This window comes from Chroicocephalus ridibundus, chromosome 1, assembly GCF_963924245.1.
Source record: "Chroicocephalus ridibundus chromosome 1, bChrRid1.1, whole genome shotgun sequence".
Lineage (NCBI taxonomy): Eukaryota > Metazoa > Chordata > Aves > Charadriiformes > Laridae > Chroicocephalus > Chroicocephalus ridibundus.
In genome coordinates, this window is record NC_086284.1 from 16913822 (window position 1) to 16931412 (window position 17591).

Sequence of the window (17591 nt, forward strand, 5' to 3'; positions counted from 1 at the left end):
AGTTTCTGCTGTTCATATTATACTGATGATGTTAAGGTTAACACTTCAAGCGTAGCATAGTTTTGCTGGTTTGAGCTGTGTCTTCATCTACGATAAACCAAAATAGATCCACGTAGTTGTTGAAATTATGTCATTTTACACTGGCTAAAGAACTGCCCCCTTGAGCACCTGGTCTATTTGAATTTTACCTCTTTCATATCAAGTCTGCCTTCGAGTACTTATGTTGCTTTTCTAGCTAACAAGTGAAACATGGAAATATCTTAAAGTAACTAAAGTTTTCGCATGCGTTTTTCTTTTCCTGAGGGAATTATGAAGTCCTACAAGCACTTTGTTATTTCTAAAAGCTTCTGAGGAAAATATAATAAGTTAATAATTCATTGCTGTCACTTAGGAACATGGAAAAAATTATTGTGATAAAAGTCCTTTCCTTGAAAAGCGGGAACCTTTTCTAAGGAACAGAATATTTCTGAAATTGAAATAGTGTATAAAAAAGAGGAAATAAATTTAATTATTAATATAATAAAATATTAAGATATATTTTAATTTTAAAAGCAGCAAGAGTACAATATGGATTGTAAAAAATATAAAATAATATTTTCATCATTTTAGAGTAATTTCAGCATGTTTGGAGATATATAAACCAAACATATTTTATAAAAGCTTTTAAAAGATCTCTTGGGCTACAATGCAGAGCAGAAAAGACCTTAAATGGCATTTCCTGCCCTCTGGGACACTACCCTGAGATATCTTCTGAGGAATTCTTCGAGTTTTTCTTCTTTACACAAGAACAAACACATTTTGGGGCAAAATATTTGAGCAGAATGGCAAGGTGCCAATTAGCAAAGCGGTGCTAAATTTTCACAATGTACCAACTAATCTCTCTTGCCTGCGTGTACCAGTGAAAATATAGAATAATTTAAAACTCTTCTTGTTTGTTTAATTTCTGTAGGTAATGGATTACTGATTTGAACCTCTGCTCCATTTACAGTTAGGGTCTGATTGGGTATAATACCTTAGCAGATGTTTAAATTTTAGAACCTTTATATCATCATTGTCATAAATATTATTAACAGAGTCTTTAAAGCAAACTATATGCTTAAGTACTGGTCTGAATAAAGTCATTAGTACGAAGCACCGTTAAAACCAACGACCAGCCTACTTGTACAAAGAAAAAAATGCTCCAAGAGACCATGTTAATTCTGACATATCGGTAATTTCTAGCCTTTACTGCTCAGCAACACTGCAGAAATCATACTTTAGTGTCAGCCACTTGAAATTATATTTACTTAAGTGGACACCATTTGCACCAGCAAGAGCTGTGTATTTTCATGCACAAATGTCACTGAGCAGCAAAACAGCAAGGACAAAATGAGAAACCCAGTTGTGGCTCCTTTGAAAAAAACTGCCCTAAGACAGTTTGCATAGATTAGCTTAAATAGAGCTGGAAGTAGTCTGCAGTACATTAATGATAATTCTCAGCATATTCCAGTGACCCAAGATATCACACAGAGGAATTGCACCATTATAAATGTTTGAAAATCTGAAATGAAGAAAATCCAAATAATTTTGTGTTTTGCCAAGGGACTGGGCTAAACACAGTCTTGTTTCTAATTAGGTCAACAATATTTAAATAAAAAGACTCTATCTAGGGTGATGATATAAAAAATGTATATAAAGTAGATGGCATTCTGCTTACATAAGTGGTTTTACTACAGCAATAACTCATATCCATTTTCTGTGAGAGTTAGAGGCTTGTACATCTATTATGAAGGAGCAAGAGAAAGCAAGGGGAAATGACAGAGCCCACAGCAATTCAAGGAGAAATAAAGGTTTCAACTATTTACAAATACTTGTTCCGATTCCTTGTAATCTACGTTAAAGGATACTGACAGATCCCCTTCCCAACCTAACGTGAAATGACAGATTGCTCAGATCAGAACACTGTGAGGGGCCACAGGCTAAATGAGTCAGTGCAGCTTCTCTCCATTTGCATCTCTAAAGTTCTTATTTCCAACATGCACACAAACCAATTTCATACTCCTGGTTTTAGACCCCGATGAGAAATGCAGGGTGAAAATTTCTTACCACTTCAATAACTTACATTTTTCTTTTACCCAGTTACTAGGTGATGAAGTTTGCAAAGGTTTTAACTAACTGTAATGCTTACGGGGGTTGGACTAGGTGATCTCCAGAGGTCCCTTCCAACCCTATGATTCTATGATTCTATGATTCTTGATTGCTCTGATTATTTTTCTAAAGTCCTCGAAAAATGGACTTTTGTATGAAAGATAAAGTAAAAATACAATTAAACCAAAAAAAAGAATTGAAAGCAGAGAAAGGTAAAAGTGTTTATAGCATAATCAAACTACTCATAGCTAATTCTTCCTTCACACCAAAAATGACCACACAATTGACTTCTATTTTTTCTTACTCTGACATTGTTATTTAAAAAATATAAAGCTCCAGATGTGAGCTGTCTGGCATTTCTTTCTGTTAAGATCCAGACACCGTGTTCACTGTCTTTGCTGCAAGTCCTCAGTAAAATCCTGAAGGATGTGTAGCAGCTGTAACCTGTAACTTTTGCTGCCTCAACTGCTCAGCTCCTTCAGCATCCAAACTCCAGGGTCCGTTCCAGAATTTTTAAGCCATTTCTAGCCACAGCACCGAGACATCTCTTTGTGAGAATCCACTATGAATGATGCAACAGAATGAAAATTAGAGCTTCCTCTCTCATTATCTTAATCTTGATGGAAGTCTTCGCTCACTGATTTTACATGTGATAGGAAGAACAAATGCACATCCTGGCCCTGGTGGGTCAAGGTAAAGCTGTCCCTGGTGATAAAGAGAGACGAGAATTTCCACCGTCTAAACCAGTGTGTCCTCTACTGGCTGTAGATAACATCCGAGAACTTCCATGGTGGGTGGTACCAGATACTAATGAATTACTATTTTGTCTGTAAGACAGCGGAGCAGTGGCAGTAGCCAGACTACTAATACGTTTCATTTATCCTTAAGAACTAACCAGAGGGAAAATAATCACAACAATATGGCAGGCAGAATTGATCTCCCTTTTTAATACCAAGACAACGATGACTGTTTTTCCTACTTCTTTATCCTTCCCCTCAAAATAGGCCAAAGATTACAGTCACTCTCACAAGTTTTCTGTGCATAAAACAGCAGGAAGGAAATAGCTTGCTACTTTTTAATCAGAATACTGTAAAATAAAGGATACTTCTTTAAAATCCTCCCAAACTCCCCATGTGAGCAACTCCTAAGTATCATATTCTATTCAGTCCTCTTCTCAAAATCACATGAAGCCTAAAGGAGTCTGAATTTTGTCATTCACAGTTATGAAGACCCTCCACCCTGTTCATCTCCATTAGCGCTTTTCCTTATCTCTCTGTCAACACTGATTAAGAGAAGGCATTTCTGACTGCCAGATAGAGGACTTCCAAACACCATCTATACGCAAAGATCCAACATTTCCTATGAGCCTAATTCCCATCTGTCAGCTACTCAGCAGACACTTGGTCTCAGAGAACACCTTTCTGTTCAAATCACCATCCCATATGCAAACAGTATGAACTTTCATCCTTCCGGATAAAACGGCATGTTCTTTATCAGGGATCTTACTCTCTCTGGTACATACTTTATTGGTAAAAGAGGAATAAAATTGATTAAATGATTGATCTGTGTGTGATAATATATTTTTGTTTAAACAGATATACTAAGAATGTTTCCATTCTTAAGTGTTACTGCTGAACAATAGCTTTGAATACATTGCAAATATTTTTACAGTGAAAATAATCACTTGGAAATATAGTCTGAAAACTATAATTACTGAGTATTTCGCAGCCTTCCCATGTCAATCTAAGTCCAATCCTGAAGCCTTCTCAATCATTAGCAAAATTGACATTATAGAAACATTGCTAACATGTATTATATGTATTTCCAAACTTGCTGATATTCTAGAAAAGAAAACAACAGGCATTGCAAACTGGGCTTCCAACAGCTGCAATATTTCAGATAAAGTAATAGCGGAAAAATATAATATGCACAGATATCAGATACACTTTTAAATTCACATTCAATTTCAATTTAACTCTCTTCATTATTAATTTGTTGGGGTTTTTAGCTTCATGGGTACACAGTATGCAGTGAAACTTGTGCTCAATTGATTTCAGAGAGACCAGTTGTTCAAGTTCAAAGACCAGCTTCACACTTGGTGCTCACCACCACCATCATTAGAGGACATTATATTCCTTAACTCTTTAGACTGTTTCTGACTTTACACTGTAAGCTTGAGTCAGCTACCCCCAGACAAACTCCTGCTGCCCTTTGAAAGTCCCTACACTGTCATTCTGGCTCCAGAAAGACACACTTACACCTGCTGTAAACCTCTGTAAGTCCTCTCATATGTTGTGTAACATTTGTTAGACCTGTGCAGGTGGATACCTTACGGCTATTTCTATATGAGCAGGTAGTATGGATCAATAAGAGCAGGAAAAAGCTGACACTGTCCACACTGCCTAATTCTGAGTTTCTCTTTGGAACAGTCCTAGTCCCATTCCACTGGGACATCGACTGGATGTACATTTGTACCTAAAAAGCAATGCACTACTCAATTGAGTGCATCCCTCACAGTTTAGTATAGGCTGAAGTTCATGTGCTTGGATTGCTTTATTTTACAAAGCAAAGCCACAGCAAGTGGGGACAATGGGGAAATTAATTTCCAAGTCATGCTCTTGATGTGAACAGCAGCTAGGACTTTGTCCCTCAAATGACATCATGTCATAACAGGCACTTAGGTCTGGGGAACTAAATCAAGATTAGAGGGTGAAATTCAGTTCCAGGTTGAGATATCTGAGTGTAGATACCTACAATGTGAATTAGACATCTAAATATTTTTACTATTAATAGAAGCTCCACTGACTCTACTGAGAAGATACATAAATTAACATGTAATATAGAAACTCACCTCACATGCAGATATTTTAGCTTTCATTTTACTAACAGCTTCTAGAATGAAAGGTTTTCTTTCCTCCCTGGTCATCCTGATGACCCTCCTGTTACCAGCTTGATTAGAATTAATCTTTCTGATTGTATCTTTTTGATCTGATGATCAAATTGTACTATATTCCATATTATATCTCCTCAGCACTTTATGTATTAATACTTCCACAATGCACGTTGGTATCTGATATATTCTAGGGTTGCATTTGCCTTTGCTGCACAGTAATGTTAGTTCAGAGACACATTCACTGCTTTTCTATGAGTCTGGTGCTCAGGGTCATCAAAGCCCTCATGTTTGCTGATCTTCTGTGTCAATGAACTGTTTATTTCATCAAATTTCTAGAATCCTTCTTTTTGAAAAGTAAGATAATAGTTCAAAGAATCCTTTCTCTTCCAAAAAAACTATTTCTCTTCTGTTCAACAAGTTTCTTAACCATCTTAAATTTCTGTATTAAATCTGTTTAAGCAGTCGTGAATTTCATCATGCAAAAAATTGTTGAAACCTGTGGAAGGTCAAATCTGCATTTATTTTCTCTAGAAAATGTTTCTTATTAAATATTATGACAATTTAGTCTCAGTCAGTGTACTTCAGTTAAATCATATTGAATTTTACCTCATGTCCATTTGCTGTTGTAAGTTGGTTATTTTTTCCTAATAATTCCTGCTAAAATCCTTTGTTGCTGTTGATCTTAAGTCAACATGCTTATTGATTCTGAGACATCAATGCTCACCTCTTTTTCTCCGTGTTATTAGACAGATGAAAACATTTTTCTACATAGACGATAAGCTCATGTGCCAATTTTTCAGGTCCTTGACTGCACAACATCTATCTCCTTTATATGATTACAATGAGTTTTTCTTATATTTACATAAAATAATTTCTAAACTATCACCTTGATGCCTCATCCATTCTTCCTCTATCCATTTACCTATTATCATCATCTTTCCCTCAGTTTTTAATAAGTTAATATTTTAGAGGGTTTTTCCCCGAATTATCCTTAACTCTACCTTGACCCCATTTCTTTTCTTTTTGCTTCCCTTTTATTTATGAAACTAAAAAACCTTTTGCTATGGTATTTTCTTATTAAAATATGTAGACATACTACGCAGGTGGTCTCTCCATGACTGAGAGATATTGGCAGGGAGGGAGGAGAAGTCTATGTTCCCGCTGTGTGCAGCAAGTGTTATGTGAATAAATAAAGCATTTCAGTTTCCATCATAACCAGCCTCTGGCTTTTTTCCCAAACACAAAAAAAGGGAGAACAGATGAACGCTAGGCATTTTAAGGAAACTATCATTTTCTGAGCCAAATAATTCACCAGCAAATGTGCTTGCAATCCCTTTGATTGAGCGATTATTCTTTTCCTCGTGGATAGCAAGAGCTTTTAGCTAAATAGAAATGTAGCTGATAACATGTATAAGATTCATTAGATAATCTTCAATATGCAGCTAACTTTCTTTTCCTCCGAGCTCAGAATGAAAAACAGTTTTATATGAGGACTTACACTGCGTATAAGCCTTTATAATTTGTAAACACTGTAGGAGTGTCCTTTCATTTTTCTGATGCTGACAGTATATTGATGAAAACTGTTACTGTTCTGCAAAGGTTATTGTCATACTAATGATACGATGTCCTCAGAGCATTGATCACAGAGCATCTTGATAAGAGAACAAAACTTACACCAAGAGGAAAGGAAGGAAACTTACGTCCCTGTCAGTTCCTAAAGCAGATTGTTTCTTCAAAGATGTGACATACCATAACAAGATTTCAGGCCTTCTAATTTGTTCAAAAAAAACCAAAACCTCAAAACTCTAATACAGAGGCAATTTTTTAATATAATTAAATTTTCTATAAAATTACCTTTAGACAAATGATGCGATTCAAATACTTATACATATTTGTTTAGAGCAAGATGGGAGATGCATCATCAGATTTCACTGGGAATTTGAGAGTTGACATGTCCTTCCTCTGCCCCATTCACTTTTGAAGCTATTATTTTCTTCTGTCTCTCCGTTAAAGGCAGTGAGTGGTTTCACATCTGAAGTGAATGGGAGTACATTTTTCACTGGAATGAAATTCAGTTTTCTCCACCGGAATGTTTATAAACCTCAGATAATAAAACACCATTTTTCACAAACGGTCAGAGAAGAGTCAGGAAAAAAAAAAAAAAAAAGATATGCAGTCTCAGATTAGTGATTTAGTCTGAGCACATTATTGAATCTTAAGCCTTTAGTGAATCACTCCTAGTTTAAAACAAAGGTAACTCAGCTTTGCATGCTAACACACCCAGCCTAGAAAGGGAGTTCTTTCCTTTTTTTGTCTGCTGAGCAGCCCAACGTGACCTGTTAATCAGGATGATCAAAGTGCCTTACTCCTGGTTAAATACTTCTCAAGAGTAAACCACAACATTGTACCCTCTATGATTTCTGATCATGGCCTCAACAGGGGACTCCCAGCAGGAGTGCTAGTCACTATATTAACAGAGAGAAAGTCCTCTCTGGAGAGGTATATCTAAAAGTCCAACCATTGCTGGGGAAGAGTCACCCACTTAGCCTGATTCTTTCTCTGATACACGGAGAGGTCTTGTCTTACTTTCAAAATACAGGACAAGAAAGCACTCTGTCATCTCCTCCTCTACTTCTATGTGATACCTGAAAGCACTTGCTGAGGATTATCTGCTTTCACTGTCCGTGCCTGCTGGAGGGCTCCCAATCCACACCTCCCGTGCCCTTTGAGAGAGCCATAACCACTACCCAACCTGGGAAAGGATATACAACCTCTGCAACCGGGGCTTGGCTTAAACACCACGTAAGAGTTGCCATGCTCCATTTAGGCTTATAGTTTTTCTGTGTCAGGAAAGGAGCAATGATCATTTACTGCTCTTCCAGGGCCACAGTTTTAACGTATAATAAATTCAGGGGATTTGTCATTTTAGAACAGCAAAAATGTGTTAATTTTCACCTCTATGTAGCTTCATAGACTTCATGATTAATACTGTGTAAACAAAGCCAAAATTTGAAATTCCTAAATGTAAACTGTTGAGCATTTCTCGTGAGTATGCTTCAGTGGGGTTAATTACCTAGAGAGGTAACGTATCTGCAATCATACAAGACACAAAGAAAAAAATAAAAACTGAGCCACAAAAAAGCAGAGATTATTTAAGTCCCTATGCTACACTGTGTAGTTATGCCATAAATCATATTTTGACCAGATACAATTAATTTTATGGTTTTTTTTCTAGTCCTCTTTTACATTTTACTTACCATTCTTCTCAGATTTTATTTTTAAGGTCATTTTTTTCTAAATGGAATGGCCTGTGCTTGATATTGAAATGTGATTTGACAATACCGTAGCAGTGAAACTTTAAAGACAAATTGTGAAGAATTACCTTTTTTACTTTTTACAAAAGGTTCATTAAAATTCACCACCGATAAGTGTCAAAGGATACTAATCCACTGATGCCGCCCTGAAACTTTTTGAACTAAGGAAGGAGAAGGAATAAAATGGGTTTATTACAACCGTTTTGAAACAGAAGAGAATTCAATTATCATCTTCATCATCCCTTGCTACAGAGGCAGCAGTCCTTAATCCTATTTATTAGCTCTAAAATATATCATCATGGAATTTGGCTGTTAGGATGGGAGATATATTTATACATTTATGTATTTATCACTTTCAGGATAACTATTCTTCCACATGGGAGCCTGCGAATCTTGAATGCTTCCAAGTCTGATGAAGGACGGTACTTATGCCAAGGTGTAAATGTATTTGGATCTGCAGAAATCATTGCATCAGTATCTGTTAAAGGTATGAAAAAATACTTTGATGATAATGATGATTTCTCTTTACTAGTATTTAATTATTACTTAGAATCCCCTGACAACCATACACCAGCATTATACAGGCAGAATAAAAAAGCATTTCCAATAAGCTGGGGGGCTAACCTCCATCTGGTCAAACATTGTATTCCTGTATCAGGTTGCATACTCCAGCTGTTGTATTGTAGACATACATCAGAAGGCTTTGTATATATATTAAATCTCTCTGATTATAAATAATTCTATAAGTAAAATCTCCCAAGCTGACACACAGAGAAGGAAGCGGGGGGGGGGAGGGCATCAATGCAGAAGAATGGAAATTTGTGACAGCAGGGACCAGCAGGAGGAAGAGACTTCCCCCAAAGCTTGAGGTGCCCTTGCAGAACTACTTCACCACTCTAGAGTGAAGTGGAAAGACCCATTACATCAGGAATCAATCTCAATCTCAGAAATCCTATAGATCATTGTTTAGGATCCTGCCTTATTGCTTCCATGAAACCGGCAGTACCTTCTGTTCACCACTGCCATGTTTTAGTGTGCATTATGAATGTTTCAATATTTGACATTATGTATTTGAAACAAACAGTAAATGTAAGCTCTGAGTAGACTGAGCAGAACTCAATCATATTATTTTGGCCTTGCTGTATAACTAGACTTCCATCTAAATATTTTTAATCCTTCCATATTTCAAGAACCTACAAGAATAGAGCTGACTCCCAAGAAGATAGAGTTAACGGTTGGAGAAAGTGTTGTCCTCAGTTGCAAAGCCCTTCATGACAGCACACTAGATGTCACTTTCTATTGGACACTCAATGGGCAGCCAATTGACTTTGAAAAAGAAGGTGGACACTTTGAAAGCATCAAGGCAGTAAGTGACCATGCGTTTGTCACCTGTGTGCTGTGAACTGACAGAAATTTGCATGCTTTTACATGTCTCCCATTTACCAAATTCTGACTAAATTGACAGATAACTGGTTTCAGTAATGTTGGAAAGAAATGATAGCTAGAGGAGGTCCAAACTGCAGGTCACTAGAATTACTTCAAGTAGTTTTAATCATGAAGATATTAAGTGTACACTTATACATACTATTATTGGTGAGGCATCTGATGAACTTTGTGAGGGAACAGAAAGTAGTTTGAATCAAATCCTCCTCACATTCTTCTGCTGATTTTAACATAGAAAGGATGATGCTATATGCATTGATGTCTGTCTCGCAGATAACATGACTGTTGGAATGTCCTTACCTCCCGATGTTTTTACTTGCCTAGCATATATTTTAATATCTGAATAGCAAGGAGTATATTTTCAAACTCCCCTGCCTGAGGTAGGTTCTAGCTGTGCAACCCTTATTTAAGTCAATAAGAATCATATGGAAAAAACATGCATACCAATTTCAAATATTACCTCTTGATTCAAAAACAATTTAATATGATTAAACGGTATGATGAAGTAATTCCAACCTGTTCCATGTAAAATGGTTTGAACTTCTCTTAGTAGAAAGAAATCTCTTATTATGAACAAGTTTGGAAATAGAATCTACAGTCATTTAACTCAATCTTCCCACTAATGAAATGTAAATCAAATGTCCATGCTATGTTAACAGAGAAAAATGGAGCTCACAAAGGTCAGGAAATTTTAAAAGTTAATGTATCTAATTTGACTACAATGTATCGAAGTTAACTTTGCATTAAAAATCTTGTCAGCTACAATCAATTTATTCTTCTGCTTGCCTCTGTGGAAGTCATACTATATTCACTTCAGGCTGTTTGGTTTGTTTTTGGTTTTTTTTTTAGTTTGGTTTTACTTCAATAAACTTTTTAATTGAAAAACATTAGTAAGATATATACAAGGTGTGAAAGTTCTTAGCATACTTATCTTCGTTTGAGGAAGTTCAATACTCAAAATCCAGCACTAAATATATAGGAAGTAAAACTACAATTCTTTTTTTTTTTTTTTACTTAGAGGTTAAAACATTCTTTTATTCAAGAAAACATCCTATGATTACAATTTAACTTCAAGTCATTTCCAAAAATTTAAAATCTAAAATGTGTTACATGGTTCCTTCAGTGTGTTTCAGCATCTTCTGTGATGAAGGGAATTTTTAACTGCTGGGAAGAATCCTCAGGCTAGAAAATTTCTGACAGCTTTTCTCCTATCAAAGTAAATCTGGTTTATGAAAATAGGATTTTGTAGATCTTTCAACAAGAATTCTTCATTAATTTCATTTGTACCAGTAAAAGCCTTCAAAGTGATAGAAGTAAGGCTCATTCAAATTGAGAACCTGGTAGATGACATACTGGGACTATTTTCAGGCAAATATTCATGCAAAACTCACTGAAATTAATGTTTCCTTTAATTGTCCTGACATGGCTAAAATTTTGCCAAAACCCGGTAGATTTAACCAGCTATTTTGATATAAGTTTGTGACTTCATCCTCATTGTGTTGCTAAAGAGTCACTGCTACTTTACAAAGTGAAAATAGTATTAATCACTCATAATAGAGTCAATGCTGTATCCGTTTTACAAACAGCAAACTTCAGCAGTTCAGAAAATAAAATCAGTCTGAAAAGAAGGCATTGCATATATTGTAAAATATTACAAAATTAGATCCTACTTTGTCACTATTAAACCAGGGTTGAAATAGTGAAATATTATGCAACTCTAAAGAAATACCAAAATGAAGCATCAAACCCTGATATTTTTAGACTGTACTAGCTTCATTTGCCTCTACAAGATTGCTTACACAAGAGATGGTCAGGCCATGCTTCATTTACTTGCATTCCTAACTCATTTAACTTGCAAGATATTTCTTTTATGGTTTTCACTCTAAAGACAAAATGGAAGAGGCTTGGATCAACTGGAAGAGGAGTGAAAATACCTATTAACACATTACAGGCGGGATGGGCAGGGAAACACTCCATTTCAGAACAGAGATACCAAAACCTGACCCTGTTAGGACAATCGTCACTGAAATTTTCTGAATGATGTTGGAAACATAATATGACACATCCTTCTCCCTCTTTGAAAGTAGTGGTTAAAATAAATGTAGATCTCCCTTCACCAAAAGGCATATCTTGATTTTTGCATTGTCCCAAAATGAAGATGAATATCAGTTGAGAGATGCAAAACTCGAAAATAACGATTGCGCTAATACAGCGATTTTTCTGTGCTTTGACACAAAAACTCTATAATTCCCATAACTACTCATTTGTGGGATGTTGTCAATTGTGTTTCAATATCGTTTCTGTTAACCACATAAGCATGTGAAATTAATCACAAGGATGAAAATGTATTTCTCTACTCTGTTAAAACCTAAAGGATGACTAGGGGAAAGCAAGATGAAATAATACTCTCCTGTTTCTCCTATCACGTAAGCTCCTTTCACCTATCCGGTTTCAAAGGAGTGATACACAATGTGATAAAGACACAGGTTTAAGAATGCAGAAGAAAGGAACTTGAAGAAACCTTGAAATCTGATAGAGTTCTATCTATATCCCTTATTTTGCATTTCTGAATGAAATATTTTTTTAAAAATTGCATGAGTTGATCATGAACAAAATACTTTTTAGTGCAGTACATTTAAGAAAAATAATATCCTTTGCGTGTATGAAGTTACAGAACTATAAATCCATTTTGTTCTGTGCACACAGATACTTTATCTGATAAAAAAACGTACACTTTTCTGGCTTTTGTTTATTTGTTTGAAAGCCTGAGAAACTGAACATTATTTGAATGGGTTTTGTTAATTGCAAAACCATTGTCAACCTCTCACCACTGATTGCATTTCTCCTACTTTCAGGAGACCCAGGTGTTAAGTATGGTGAACATTCTGATGCGATGTTATAAAATCTATCACCAAAGTAATATTTATTTGGGCTGTAGATAAATTTCAACTTGCTAAAATTACATGCTCCCTAGCAATTGCAATTAAAAGGAAAATTAAAAGTTTCTCTTAATAACATATATTGCTTTTCTCATTTTAAATTATATCTGTAGCTTTAGTACCAAAAAAAATAGTGTTCTCATTTTTCATACTAAGAACTAATTTTTATACAAATTGAAGGTGGTTTATGCCGTTATTATTAGCACCTATAGCAATTTAGGTATTTCAGGGACTTGCTTGGCAAGAAGATAAGTGTGGTAAGGGAATCAAGCTGAACAAAGCTGTGCATTAAAGGTATATTAAGGAATAGAGACCAAACTCCTCTGTCATGACAGCTGCAGACTGCGCTCTAGGAGAGGAAAACATCCCAAATATTGTTTATGCTGACTCCACAGTACACTTGGTAGCAGAACAATAAGGCAAAGGGTTACAAATAGCCAGAATCCTTTGGCATTATTTAAGTCTTTGTCTACCAAAAGATTCAATAACATTTTAGGGTCTGTGAGGAGTAATCTGTGTAATTAATAGAACCAATTTTGCATGGAAGTCTGAATTGCCAAGATTTCCTTCTAGCAACACCAGTGAGCTCTTGAGCATAGAAAACATAGGTGTTCTTGTTTTTAGTAGGGTAACTTTGTTCTTCCGTACTCTGTGCCAAATCCAGCAGTCCTGTTCAAAATTCTATTCAGATTTTTCCAAGATCTCCACTGACCTTAACTTTGACCTGGAGGTATCCCTTTTCTAGCTAAAGATGTCAGATTTTGCGGGTAGATTTTCATCCAGCTATCATCATTCCAACTCTGTGTTTGAAAGCTGATACTGTTTTTATAGCAGCCAAGCAAAGTGATTTATTGTGGTTACCCACAAACTAGTAAGGAGCAGCATTGCTCTTAGCGTCCCTCACCTTGACCTGCATGAGTACCTTTCAGACTCAGGAAAGTGATTTAGTCTCAATATCTTCTTGGTCTTTGATCTTAACTGAAACCGCCACCATGGGAAGCAATAAGCACAACTTGTCATGTTATATTTTACAGTGGTCATTTGTTCACATGGAAGTGAATTGAAAACTACTTCTAAAAGGCCAGTAGATACAGACTGGACAATACATTAACTACTGTCTAGCACTGGAGACTTCAATCTGATAACTTAGAACCCGTAAGAGAGCATAAATTTGTACCTTTCCTTACATTTTCAAGTCCCTTGTTAGTTTGTTGTAGTACTTTAATCATATTTAAGAAGTTAAGGTTAACATTTCCTAAGCATTTTCTAAATAGGCAGCACTAAGTTCTACACTACATGGAATCAATTAAAACAGCGGGCTGTTAATAATAATGTCTTTCCTCTTTATTGGACATAAAACCAAACAAGGCTAATTAAATAGGGGGTTTATTTAACACAATCCCTCCTCCCCACGCTGAGGAAAACAGCAATAGTTGTCAAAAGTCTTGTAGAAGGTACGTGCTCTGCGCACAGAGAATTTCTGTTCAGGGTAATACTGCTATATCAACCTCATTGCTATCAATTTGTTTCACTGTTTGTTGCATTACTTTCCTGCTGATGGAAGAGGCTGAACAGAGCCATTACTGTCAACTCAAATCTCCAGATATTTCAGCCCTATGCTCATTACCAGGTTTTGCACGTTTGTCACGCTACAGTAGTTAAACACTTGAGTGATCAGAAGCAGTTTCAAAATTAAAAAAAAATATCTTGTCTTTTGGTAACACAAATTTCTTGTAAACTACGGAGGGTACAAAATGGAATAAGTATTTCTCGTCAAAAAACCTTTTAAATTTGTGTTTTATGACTGGTAACTGCAACCCAAAATCTGAACACAATGAAGACCATGGTCTAATAATGCCCTTTACCATGTGTTACTTCCAAGATAAAAACAGTCCCAGTCCACTAACTGAATTTATAGACGTACCTGCATGCTACGTTAGAATGGGACACTCTGACCATTTCCTAGAGTGAAGCAAGCACACAAACTGGTGTGCCCAAGTGCTTGTGGCTTTGGAGATGAATAGAGAGTAAGGGGGAGAGATGATAAGTAACGTCTCCTCTATTTAATTTTACTTTGGAGACAGGAGATAACAGAGCATTTTGGAAAATGCGATTCTCTTAACATTCCTGAATACCAATTTCTATAAAAAGAATTTGTAATAAAAAAGTCATGAAATACAGTCACATAATTTTTATGGTTTATTCTGTTAAGGTATTTTGTATTTCCCCTGTTTACAAGAAAGATTCTAAAGAGAAAAATCCTGGGGTAAATAAAGGATATTTCATGACAGTCCGCAGTCCGTTCTTTCCCTTGTTTACTTGGCACTAATGGATCATTTAACTGCGTGTTAATCTGGGTTATAACAGCGCGTCCGATTGTTTGAACACCTGATCAATATCAGCCTTACTAACACTAAGGCCTTCCATTTGCAGCGCTGATGTTTTTCCCTTCCAGCTCTGCATCCTTTCTCCCCAGCTCTTATGGCAGTGTTTTCCAGAGCCTACCTGGCAGAATTTCTCCCTTGCAGTTTTTACTGTGCTCATCTCTTGGTTTTGTTGCCATGGCCTTGCACTGGCAAACCCCAATCGTGTCGCCCTTTTCACAAACCCCAATCGCCCCCTTTCTTTGTCTCTTCTTTTGTAAACCAAACCACAGTGTGCAGTGAAGTAGATAATAGGCATGTAAATACCTAATGAGTATTATCCAACAATATACGTGCTCAGAAGCTTAACAATCAATCACTGCGTAACAATTGCTCTTAATTAACATATTCCAATCAACATTAACATATAGGAAGTTTGACTAGGTGCCAAAGAAAAGGTTACAAAACTAGGAGAAAAATAGGCAAAAAATAATTCTCATCATCTTCCTCATCACCAGCTACTGCACTGGAGAGAGCCTCAAGAGGAGAATACTCTTTCTGTCTGGCCACCAGGAAGAGTTTTCCGTTTTCCTTTTCTCTCTCCCTCTCCTCATTGCCTTTTTTATTTCTCACCTAGGAAGCTGTTTTTGCTAGAGTTGATGCGTGCCATCATCTATAGACCCTTCTAATAAATCTCTGTTCACCTATGGCTGTCACAACATTCTTCCTGCAGCGCACAAATGAAATCCAAGTCACGTGTCTGCTCTTTATTCTTCCTGTTTTGATGTCTTCTCAAAATGCCACATTTGTCCCAGCTGGGTTTTGCTTTCATTTCTGTCATCTTCATCCATCACTACCGCCACCCTTCCACTCAAATTTTATATGTAGCTCCATGCTCTTCTTTTCCCGCTTTATACATCTTTAAACAGAAGCACAGGTGCCCCATATTACTTGGTCTTTTTTTCCTTTTTTCTCCTGGTAATAACAACTCAGATACAGAACACAAATCTAGCAACATGAGTAAAATGGGCCTCTCTGTCCTGAAGCTTGCCATTTCATGCCCCATCTTTTTTTCTCATTCCTTCCCATTTTCAATACTTTTTCTACGTTTTCTTTAATCCCTAGATTTCTCAAAACTACCCCAGTACACGACACACTGCCTGACATCTGATACTCATTTAACTTCATCTCTTCCTCTGCCTTCTCTCAGTAAAATGAATCAAACTCATTTGCAGCAATTCAAGCTGCACTTAAAAGTCCTCCCTACCCTCTCCAAATACATCAGTGCTCTCTGACATCCACTCCCAACCACCACTGCTCACCCAAAGCAACTGTTTTTATTATTCTTGCTTTATCTATGAAAACTGCTCAAAAATACTGCCACTGGAAGGGCACCTCCACTGGATAATTCTGAAAACCTGAAAACCCTGAAACCCATATTTTTTTACTTCTTATAGATGAGGAAAATGCAGCTTGTGTATTATCAGGTATCCCTCAGTCAACCTGCATCAAACTGGGTACTACTATACTACAATTATTATACTACCACATACCATTAATCACAACAAAACCAGTAAAGATAATTTCATTGTCTTTGTTCAAAAAAGTGCTTATATGATTAAAAGACAGAATTCAGAATATAATTTTCCTTTATCACTATATCAACAGAGAAATCTGCTGCTTTTTAACAGATTAAATATTTGCAATTTGTAAGCATCATGAGCAGTAAACGGGCAAGTGGTTGATGTGTTCAAACCTGAGAATTTGCATGAAATTGCACTTAAATTGTCCTAAATGTGTTATGAACAGAAGTTGGCTTGAAGCCAACTATCCATCATAATGCACATATAAATTGCCAGCATACTTTAAAAGAACTTTATTGTAGTGCTATTTCGCACTTACTGTTAATGGCACAAAACTAACATTGCCATGAGGTTATTCTGTAAGATCATTAATTTGATTCAGATAAAGAGATAAAAATAAACCAAAAATAAACTCCACTGCTAATCAAAAATGTCAAACAATCAAGATTCAACTGTGAAGTCATTTTTCAATTTACTCATACTGAATTTCATTAATAAAGGCTATTTTGCTAAATCAAATTATATATGAGTCAGGAATTCACCTAACTTGTGTGTTATCTGTAAAAACATCCATATATTTTCAATAATCATTTAAGCTGAATAAGATAGCATTAACAATCTAGGTCAGTCTTCTTCAGGATCAAATCTCAGTCCCATTTAATTATAGACCATTGTTTTACTGTTCTCAGTTTATACAGAATATGACCTTACAAAATGTTTAGGTACTTTTAGAGATTTTTGTACCTCCCAAGCATTCTCTTCTCTATAGAAAGCACTTTGCAGGAAAGCATCTTCACTTCTCACTGTCAAGAGATTTAGATGACAGCCAGCAAGCCTCAGTAAACCCCTGTAGTCATAGTAAAGAAATGACTTAAACACGCCTTAGGCTTTCATCATGAAAGTTTTCCTGCAACGGCAGTCGGTGTTCG

The 17591-nt window shown here is 36.1% G+C and overlaps 1 protein-coding gene across 6 annotated transcripts in view; it reads left to right on the top strand.

Annotated features, from left to right (window-relative positions):
• CNTN5 (contactin 5) overlaps positions 1 to 17591 on the top strand; it is a 664123-nt gene that overhangs the window by 583348 nt on the left and 63184 nt on the right. For all 6 annotated transcript variants that reach the window (XM_063329804.1, XM_063329812.1, XM_063329786.1 and 3 more), the window contains 2 exons: positions 8694 to 8821; positions 9525 to 9700. In XM_063329804.1, the coding sequence (XP_063185874.1) occupies positions 8694 to 8821; positions 9525 to 9700 (304 nt within the window). The remainder of the gene's footprint in view (positions 1 to 8693; positions 8822 to 9524; positions 9701 to 17591) is intronic.